At 44.1% G+C, this 10,763-nt stretch overlaps 1 protein-coding gene across 1 annotated transcript in view; it reads left to right on the top strand.

Annotated features, from left to right (window-relative positions):
• THSD4 (thrombospondin, type I, domain containing 4) overlaps positions 1-10,763 on the top strand; it is a 329,142-nt gene that overhangs the window by 274,869 nt on the left and 43,510 nt on the right. Inside the window, exons 3-4 of the mRNA XM_014530493.1 lie at positions 6,659-6,834; positions 9,162-9,258. Coding sequence (XP_014385979.1) covers positions 6,659-6,834; positions 9,162-9,258 — 273 coding nt within the window. The remainder of the gene's footprint in view (positions 1-6,658; positions 6,835-9,161; positions 9,259-10,763) is intronic.

Genomic DNA, 10,763 nt, shown 5'->3' with positions numbered 1-10,763 from the left:
TAACCCAACCAAGATGGCGGCTGGCAGCCACAGAGCTGGAGCAAGCAGGAGGCTTGGTTGCCTGGGCGATGGAGGAAGCCAAGCTTCCCGCCTGCCCTGAGCTGGCTGTGGCTTCCGCTCATGGCAACAAAGTTTCAATTATAGAAGACAAATAAATCCCAGATACCTGCTTCCAGCCAGCCTCCACTGGGAGCTTGGATGGCTGGGGGTGTGGCCAGCCTGCAAACAGCCATCAACCCCCCACCCAGGCTTCCCACACTCTCATGGGGTGAGGGTCCCCGCTGGGGGGCTTAGCCAGCCTGAAAATGGCCCTCAGCCCTTCACCCAGACTGGCCAGGCACCCCAGCAGGACACCCCCACCCTTAAGTTGGTGTGGCCAGCCTGAAAACGGCCCTCAGCCCCTCACCCAGGCTGGCCAGGCACCCCAGGGGTAACCCCTACCCTGAAGGGGCTGTTGCCAGCCTGCAAACAGCCATCAGCCCCTCACCCAGGCTGGCCAGGCACTCCTATATAATAAAAGGGTAATATGCAAATTGACCCTAACAGCAGAATGACTGGGAATGACTGGTCACTATGACACACACTGACCACCAGGGGGCAGATGCTCAATGCAGGAGCTGCCCCCTGGTGGTCAGTGCGCTCCCACAGGGGGAGCTCTGCTCAGCCACAAGCCAGGCTGATGGCTGCCAGTACAGTGGTAGTGGTGGGAGCCTCTCCTGCCTCCTCAGCAGCACTAAGGATGTCCGATTACAGCTTAGGCCTGCTCCCCGCTGGCAAATGGACATCCCCCAAGGGCTCCTGGGCTGCCAGAGGGATGTCTGACTGCCAGCCTAGGCCCAATCCCCCAGGGAGCAGGCCTAAGCCAGCAGGTGGTCATCCCCCGAGGGGTCCCAGACTGCAAGAGGGCACAGGCTGGGCTGAGGGACCCCTCCGAGTGCACAAATTTTTGTGCACTGGGCCTCTAGTTTATAATAGAAGGAATGCTAAGATAAAGATGTAATTGACAGACCCTTCCAAGGTGGTAGTATGAAGTGAATAATTGTGTTCCGTTTCCAGCTTCACTAGCATATTCTGAGACTCAGTTGGGTTTGTGCCCATGTGTGGGCTTTTGTTGAAGCTCATAGACTACACGGAAAATGGCAGGGCTGCAGACCTCAAGCTGGCATTGTGGCGGTGGCCGGTGATGTCGGACCCCTTCGCCTTTGACTTTGTTGTGCTGTTCTACTTCCCAAATAACTTCTAAGACCTGCTGAAAGATTGAGAAGCATGGGATTTGCTAGTACATCCAGATCACAGTGACCTGTTTGCTCTAAGGAAGTCACCTTCTTTATTTGATTGTGGAAGCCAATGGTTGGGTTGTCAACAACGGGCATTAAGATTATGGGGTAAAATGTATGAGAAGCAGGGCTTAGATTATACACGATTCCTAGGATCTTGGATAAGGGCATTGCTGGCACAGATAGTTTAAGCCAAATATATGTGCCAGGCATTGACAACTAAAAGTGGAATAAAATCCAACTGTCAAACAGAAGTGATTTCCTCACATTGACACAGCTGTGAGGTTGACTTTCAAACAGACTTTGTCAAAGCCTGACCTTCAGTGAACACACCCACTAGCAAGAGTCATGAGTCACCTGCACCTTTTTGTAGGGTAGTGTTGGACACCATTTATAGCCCTGTGACTGCTGCAGTGGTTCTCAACTTCTGGCCCTTTAAATACAGTTCCTCATGTTGTGACCCAACCATAAAATTATTTTCGTTGCTACTTCATAACTGTAATGTTGCTACTGTTATGAATCATAATGTAAATATCTGATATGCAGGATGGTCTTAGGCGACCCCTGTGAAAGGGTCGTTCGACCGCCAAATGGGTCGCGACCCACAGGTTGAGGCACATAAACGGTAGGTACAGCTGTTTTCAATATGTCTGACCAGGTTGTGGTTCTTTGGGAGCTGTTTCAGAAGCTAACCTGTGGGCATATGGAATCAGGAGTGTGTTTGCTAAAAATCTGGTATGGCTTTTATATGCTTTGCTGTTATATGGAAAAGGACTCATCTAAACCTTTAGAGGGATGTGTGAGTAACAGTAGTAGACGATAAAAAGATTCAGGGTCCCATGTTTTATTTGCTGGAGGCCCTTGCAGCTCTCTCCTATGAAGTATTTCAAATGGTTCTTTACTAGAACTTTTTGTTTCCAGGTAATAACTTCTTGTACAATATTTCCATTAACAGCAATAAAATCTTAGCCAGAATTTACCTCAGTTCTGAGCTTTTGATACTCTGAATGGGATTTTAAGGAGAAGCTGTAAAAAAATTGAAAATACATATATCCCTCAGGGTATGTCTGCTTGTACTGTGCTCTTTATATTAATTACAAAATCGTAAGCCTTTAAAAAAGTAATATAAGCATATGGTAAAGCAAAATTTAAATGGTAGTAAAAAGATAGAAAATAAGAAATAATGGCTCCCTTCTCATCTCACATCCCAACCTAAACCCCAGTTTCTGTCTGCAAATGTTAACAGTTTTATGACTTTCTCTAAAAAGTATTGTGCATGTGCCTGCATGTGTTATGTATATGCTTTTACATAAAGTATACACAAATGAGATCATACTAAACACACTGTTTTGCATTTTTGTTTCCTTCAAAAATTATTGTGGAGTTCTTGCCATACCCACACACACAGACCTATCTCATTGTTTTTAGGGCCCACTGCATAGACATCCACTATGACAATTTGCTTAAGCAATCCTCTACTGATGAACATTCAGGTTGTTTTAGTTTTTCTACATTTTAAAAAAAATATTCAGAGAATATCTTGTTACAAATACTTTCGTATATTTAGAGAAGGTTATTACTCAAGTAGTTTCCTAGAAGTACAATTCCTGGGTACTTTATATATAGGCACATAAAGTTTTAACAATATAATCACTGCCCTCCAATATGATTGAATCAGTTTATATTCCCACCAACAATGTTATGGGTGCTTGCTTCATATACCTGTCAATTCTGGCAGCATTAAATCTTTTAAAACATTTGCCAATCTAGTGGATCAAGAATATATCATTGTGGTTTTGATTTGCATTTCTTAAATTATAAGCAAGGTAGAGCATCTTTTAATTTACTTATGGAATATTTGTACTTGTTTCTCTGTGAATTGCCTATTTATCATTTCTTGCCTTTCTTTTGATGTTGCCTTTTTCTACTTTTGTGTTCATCAAATAGCAAGTTCCTACTACCTGATGAGCACTGTGCTGGGACTAGAGCTCTAACAGTGAGGAAGCACCACTGCCTTTGCCCTTTTGGAGCTTAGGGTGTACTGGGAGACAGATATTCATTAGAGCAAGTGAGAGAAGAGACAGGCTTGGGCTGGGAGTGGGAGAAGACTGCTGAGGAGCTGGCAGCTAAAGAACAAATAGGAGAAATATGATTTCACTTATATGCAGGATCTAATGAACAAAATAAACAAAATAGAAACAGACTCATAGATACAGAGGGAAGGAGGGTTGGAGGACTGGGTAAAAAATGTGAAGGGATTAAACAAAAACAAACAAACAAACAAAAAATACTCATAGACACAGACAATAGTATTGTGATTACCAGAGGGAAGGAGGTGAGGGGAAGGGTTAAGAGGGGATAAATGGTGATGGAAGGAGACTTGGCATGGAATGGTGAAGACACAATACAATATATAGATGACACATTATAGAATTGTACCCCCGAAACCTATAATAATTTTATTAACCAATGTCACCCCAGCAAATTCAATTAAAAAATAATAAAGGGAAAAAAAGAACAAATGGGACTGGAGGCTCAGGGAAGTATGTCTGGAAGAAGGCACAGCATTTTGGAGGGAATATGATGTGTCAGATGAGCTAAAAGAAGGCCAGAGAGCAGAGCACAGAGAAGATAGTGATACAAGATGAGGATGGACCACATCACCTATGGCCCTGGCCTCATTAATGATTGGGGGTTTTCCCTAGAGAAAGAGAAAGCCATTGAAGGATTTTGAGCTGTAGTTGGTGACCAAATCTGAACTCTGAAAAGATCACTCTTGCTGAAAAGAAGGGAAACAGACTAAGCTGAAGGTTTTTGAGTTAGTGCAGATAAGCTCTGATAGTAGCTTGGCACTTGATTATGGTGATGGACAAGGAGAGAAGCAGATGGGTTCAAGAAATATGGAGGAGGACAAATAAAATATGATGATGGATGGATGGATAGAGGTGACAAGGAAGGGAGGAAATGTCCAGGATGGTTCCTAGGTTTCTAATTAGATGGTGGTACCATTTACTGAAACTAGAAACACTGGTAGATTTAGGGATGAGTTCAGTCTTAGACAACACATCTGAGTGAAGCTGTCAAGTAGGCAATTAGATACAGAAGTCTGGGAGCAGAGGAAAAGTCTGGATTGGAAACATAAATTTAAAAGTCACTGCACACAGTAATTAAAGCCATGGACGTGGGTACAATGGCCCATGAATCCCTGAAGAATGCTAATACTTAATAGCCCAGTAGAGAAAGATGAAACAGAGAGGAAAAGCAGAAGCCTGAGAGCAGGTAGAAAGCAAGCCAAGTGTGGTGTCCCAGAAACCAGTGAGTGTTTCAAATAGGATGGAATGGTCAATAGTGCCAAACGCTGCTGAGATGTCTAGTAAGAGGCGGCCTGAAAAGTTCCCGTTGGATTTAGCAACATGACAGCTTTGGTGACATTAATATGAATTGTTTCAGTGGAATAATGGGGGCAGAGGTCAAACAGGAAATGATTGAGGAATGAATGGGAAATGAGGACATGGAATCACTATATGGCCCACTCTCGAGAAGTGTGGTTTTTGATAGAAAACAGCCCAAACCTATTCTTCCTCAGTGTCTATTCTTGACCCTTCTTTGCCACTCAATAAGCTGAATTGATTTTATAATTCAATGTTCCATAGCTGTGGTCTCTCAGTAGCCATGGCAACAAGGGGCAGAGTCTTAAAAATTGGAGGTTCTTTCATCCTTGGAGCAGCCTCCATTACAGAATCACTACTGAAACCAAGGTTAAGAAACAAAGAGCCCTGCCCTAGGCAGTTTGGCTCAGTGGATAGAGTGTTGGCCTGCAGACTGCAGGGTTCCGGGTTCGATTCTGGTCAAGGGCACATGCCTGGGTTGCCAGCTCAATCCCCGGTAGGGGGCGTGCAGGAGACAGCCAGTCAATGAGTCGCTCTCATCATTGATATTTCTATCTCTCTCTCCCTCTCCCTTCCTCTCTGAAAGCAATAAAAATATATCTTAAAAAAAACAGGAAAAAAAAGAAACAAAGAGTCCTTTGTTTTAGAGACACCTACTGAAAAACAAGTAAAAATGGAGTCTGGGGTTTGCAAAGTGAAATAAGATAAGCCATGACTTGATCATTGTTGAAGCTGGGCAGTGGGTACCTGGATGTTTATTATATTGTTCTCAATTCTTGTGTTTACATATACAGTTTCCACAATGCGTTGTAAAACATTACATTTAGGAACTCTTTAAGATGAAAGTTCGAAGAGCCCAGGACCCACTGTTTACATGGCACTTACAAAGGATCTCCTTCAATCTGCCATTGGCTTGTGGGCTTCAAGGTGCCACATGTCTAAGGAAACAGTCTGCTCTCGTGTGCTGTCCCTTCTTCTCTCGTTAACCCTGACTCCTGCTTCTTTCCTCTCTTCCTTTCTTACCTCCCTGGTGAGTGTGGACTTCAAATCACAGTTCCATCACTTACCATCTCCGTGAACTTGAACGAGGTCCCTCTGGTCTGTGAACCAAGTCTCTAAATGATCGGGTTATGCATCTGCTTAGCAATGTTTCGAGGATTAGTTTTGACAGTGTATGTGGAAGTATCTAACGTAGCTCACAGAACTCAGGGGGGTAACAGAAATAAATGAAGCTGACCTGGCAGGAGACAATCTTGTGATACTGCTTGGCCTTTCTTTAGCTTTGCCACTTTTAGGAGGCATACAAGTAGAAAAATTATGTGAAAAATTCATTCCATAAGAAACATTGCACTGCAAGCATGATCACAAGTGGAATACATAATTCATATTCATTAATAAATGGGAAATAAACTAAGACTTCACCTAAGTGGCGGGAATTAGGGCAAACCAGAGCATGCAGGCTCCATCAAAAAGGGGCAGTCCTCCATAGCGCTAACCGATCGCTGCCTCGAGGGAATGCGGCCAATGTTAACATGTCTTCTTGTTTTACAAGACAAGCTAATACTCTAAATTTTTCATGTGAAATCTCCCAATTCTTAAATTTAAGTTAAATTACATTAAAAAATAATAATAATACGAAGGCACGAAGGCCAAATTAAGCCCATCTGCAGGCCAAAACCAGCTACTGAGCTGCCAATGTGCAACCTCTCACCTTGATAATGGGATATAATAATTTCCCCTCACCTAACCACTCTTGCCCTTCATTTCTACGGTAGAAGAGATCGAAGTGGGTTGAAGAAGTGATGAAGCCCAAAGGGATGTGATCTAGACACCTCATCCTGCCCCAAGGCCTAGGTCAGTGCCTGGCACATAGTGGATCCTGATGAAAAACGTAATGAATCAATAAGTCAGTAACGGGGGGTAGGGGGGCCAGTTCAGGTTTTTGTGCATACCCTGGGCTTACCTGAGAAACTGTGTCATTTCTCTCGACAGCCTTGCGAAGTCGTTCTGGCCGCTCCATCATCAACGGGAACTGGGCAATTGACCGGCCTGGAAAATACGAGGGTGGAGGGACGATGTTCACCTACAAGCGTCCAAATGAGATTTCGAGCACTGCTGGAGAGTCCTTTCTGGCTGAAGGTCCCACTAACGAGATCTTGGATGTTTATGTGAGTTTGTATGTTTCTGGGCTGTTCTCTGGATTGTTTATCTTGTTGCTTCTAAGGGCCACACTTAGAACAAAAAGCAACAAACCGTTGCCCATGCTCAATATGACCATCTGAGCGGAGTCCTTGGAGGTGCCCTTACATCTTGGCCTTCATCTTCACCATTCACCCTGAATGTGCCCAGCTCACAGAAACCTTAAACTCTACCAGATGCTTAGAACCCTCAGAGTTTATTGACCCAGTAAAACCAATTTTACTTGTTGAACCAAATCAGAGGCAAAACATATCCTTTATTTCATGAGCATTGGATCTCCTCCAGGCACTTTCCTCCTAATGCTAATTTGGCATGTTTTCTTTTTATGGCAAAAGAAAGCAAATGCCTAAAGCAAGACAAGACCGCTCACAGTTCCCAGCCCTCTTCAAATTCTGTTAAAGCAAATGAAGACAGGAGAACTCCAGCGTGCTCCAGGTGACCCAATAAAGCACAGAGTAGCAATACAGAGGTTTACTAGGCATTCCCTGCTTCACAGGGAACTTAAGCTTACTTAACAAGAAAATCAATTATTAAGTTACACAAGTTAAAAATGGTCCTTGTTTTTTAAGAAACACTAGAATCCAGTCTTCTTTAAAACATCAGGAAATAAAAGGTGACATAAATAAAAGCTTGACATTGGGTTTTATGATAAAAAGAAGGAGCTTGCTTATAGATATGCATTCTCTTACAACCTCCAAAACCAGTACACGATGTGTGCTTTGTTAGGGTTTTATATATATTACTTCTCCACATTTACATGTTTGTTCCTCTTGGGCCTAGTGGCTCATGGACTGGAAACAATAAAGAAAGCCTTGTTATAGTTAATTTTCGATATTCTTTTACATTGTCCAATGGGTTGTTGGACTCTGGGTAGGTTTAGAATGGCATCAGGGATAAAAAGCCAGATTGTTAAAGGACCACTGTGGGTGGTCTAGGATGTGGTGGCCAACAATAATTTTCTAAATGGGACAAGGTTTGTACTGGCAGGACGCTCACGCAGCTCAAGAGGCGCGGACGAGGGAGAGAGGATTTCCGGCCACAAACCAATTGTCGAATTGTGTGAAAGGAGAAGTAGGTGAGGGATGAGGGGTAAACCGCAGGAACCTGAGGTCATAACACTGTCTCTCGGGGCTCTGTGTGCACCTCCATGGTTTCTGAGTGTATGAAGTCCACCGGGTGATTTATAAAAGGGAGGCCTCGTTTCACATGCAGGGAAGACATAAGAGTTAAAGGCATAAATGGACATAATAGACATGTTCAGGAACCAAACTGCTTGAAGCTGAAAAGACTTGAGATCATCTGTGATTCCAACTTCTTCTCCAGATGAAGAAATAAAAAACTGAGATTAAGGGACTTGATCTAGATTACACAGCTGGTCAACAAGAGAGCCGCTGTATGAAGCAATAGAGACAGAAATACCAGGATGTGGAGTGTCTCCTTGCCTGACTCAATTTACTCAGTAAATCCTCGTTCCGCTGGTGAACTGAGCCCGCCACCCTGCTGCCCACCAGGAAAGCCATGGGTGTTTGTGCTCCAGAACCAATAGAGAGGGGTTCATTCTGCTGGGCCATGCTGATTTATTTTTTCTTTTGCCCCAGAGAAGTCTCATTGCTGACCTCCACAGCCCTATGCAGCTTCCTGCTTGCTGTTCTACTTTTGTCATCAGTTCCTAAGACAACAGGACCTAGGGACAGTTACTTCCCTTAGACCTGTTTTCCTGACCCCATGTCTTTGTGGTCTGGAGCTTTCTATGGATGAGAAGTGGAGGAACCCAAGAGTCAAAGAGGAAGAGGGTGGGGGCAGGCCTTTCCTGAGCCAGCCTCACTGGCCACGTAGAAAATGTTGAAAGAACCTAAGGATCCGGCTGGCTCTGCCAGAGGTGGGCCCTTTGCTCGACTCTCTCGCCACCTAGTGTTCAAACAGGTTCTGTGTAGTGTCAACAGTATCTGCCTGGACACTGAGAGCACTAAGCAAAATCTAAGCCCTGGTATAGGATGGTTGGGAGCCAACAAAAAAGTTCCAATCATTGCTCCCATCTTCCTATTTGGAATTTATAAAATGTTCACTTTCAGCCTAGTTTTCTTTTAAGTTTTTCCTTCTTCTAAAGCAAATAACAAAAAGCCATCTGGAAATAGCTTTCATAGCTATTTGTTTAATCTGTCATAGGTTCACTAATATTATTAGATGTGAATCAATCCCCTCATTTATAGATCCTGTAACTTATTCCACTGAACCCAAAGCCAGGGGGACATGGATGTGCGTGCCAGCCCAGTGACACTGACTTTTGTGTTGTCAGATGATACACCAGCAGCCTAACCCAGGAGTCCACTATGAGTACGTTATCATGGGGACCAATGCCATCAGCCCACAGGTGCCACCTCACAGGAGACCAGGTAAAATCCCTTGTTTTGCTGCCAAGCACTCAGGTCATTTCTCTTTATTTATTTTTATTTTTATTTTCAGTTCAAACTCATTTCCTTTTTATTAAAGTTCAAGTTACCATTACATGGTTTGGTACTCAGTAAAGGAAAACTTGTCCAAATAAGGTAATATGTTATCATCAGTATTTCCAGGTAATTGTTTACACTCAAGTAGTATCATCAATAAATCCTTGGGAAGCCCATTGCTAGGGTTTATACTTTGTCAAGGCCCAGTTCCTCTGGAGTGGAGATTCCCAGTTCATTTAACGTTGGTCTAAGTTCTTGGATGACATAAGGGTAGGTTTTCTTATGCGGTCATGCTTTGTCCTTAACAACCTCTGGGATGCGAACAGCACTAGCAAAATCATTTAACTGTCTGCATGCCTGCAAAGCAGTACCGATGATTTTGGGTTCTGGAACCAGATCATAGCCAACAAGCGTGTTCATCCCTTTACGCAATTCCCAGACATCAATACCTGGCTTGTTGAAGTATGTCACCCAGGGAGCATCAAATTCCTCATCTGTCTCATGTGACCCATGGGAGTATTAGCCAACTGATAGCCCCGGGGACAGGACAGGAGCCGGGCAGGGTGCAGGAGGGCTCAGTGGAGAGGGGCACCTGGCATACCAAGACAGGGGGATGCAGGCTAAGGCTGACAGTTGGGACATTTCCTTTTAAAGCCCCTTTCCTCTTCTTCTTGTGCAGCTACCCTCTGTCTCTAACTCAGCACAGAGAAAACCCAGGGACACATACTTCAGAGTCAGTGGCCCAGATGTCGCCAATTTTCTGAGCCTTTGCTGATTCAAAAACAAGTGAACATCCTGGGTCTTTTTCTCCAGGTCCTCATTTTGAAATGCCTTATACTGGTTTCTTATTGTTGCCATAATAAATTGCCTCAAGCTTAGTGGCTCAAAACAACAGATTTACTCCTTTACTGTTCTAACAGTCAGAAGGCCAACATAGGTTTGTTGGGCCAAAATCAACATATCATTGCCATGTCCCCTCCGAGGCTGTAGGAGAGAGTGTTTCCTTGCCTCTTTCCAGAGGCCGCTTGCTTTCCTTGGTTCACGGCCCCTTCCTCCATCTTCCAGGCCAGCTGAGTAGCCCTTCACATCTCTTTCTGGCTCTTACCCTCTGCTTCCGTCATCACATCTTTCCCTGACACTCACCCTCCTGCCTCTTTCTTATAAGGACCCTTATTGTGGCCACCCAGATAACCAGGATAATCTCTCCATCTCAAAATCTCAATCACATCTCCAAAGTCCCTTTTGCCATGTAAGGTGACATATTTCAGGCTCCAGGGATTGAGACACAGACATCTTCTGAGGGCCACTGGTCTGTCTGCCAGTGCCTTTCCTATTGGCCCCCTTTTGCTTCTGTTAACATACATTGACCTATCAGAAAAGAATACTGAATTCACACCTAGCAACCTGCCTCTTCCCTGGGGCTCTGCTGATGGACAGGGCAGGCAGCTTTT

The sequence above is a fragment of the Myotis brandtii genome, unplaced genomic scaffold, assembly GCF_000412655.1.
Source record: "Myotis brandtii unplaced genomic scaffold, ASM41265v1 scaffold74, whole genome shotgun sequence".
In the NCBI taxonomy this organism is placed as follows: Eukaryota; Metazoa; Chordata; class Mammalia; order Chiroptera; family Vespertilionidae; genus Myotis; species Myotis brandtii.
This window is presented reverse-complemented; position numbering and strand designations above follow the sequence as displayed.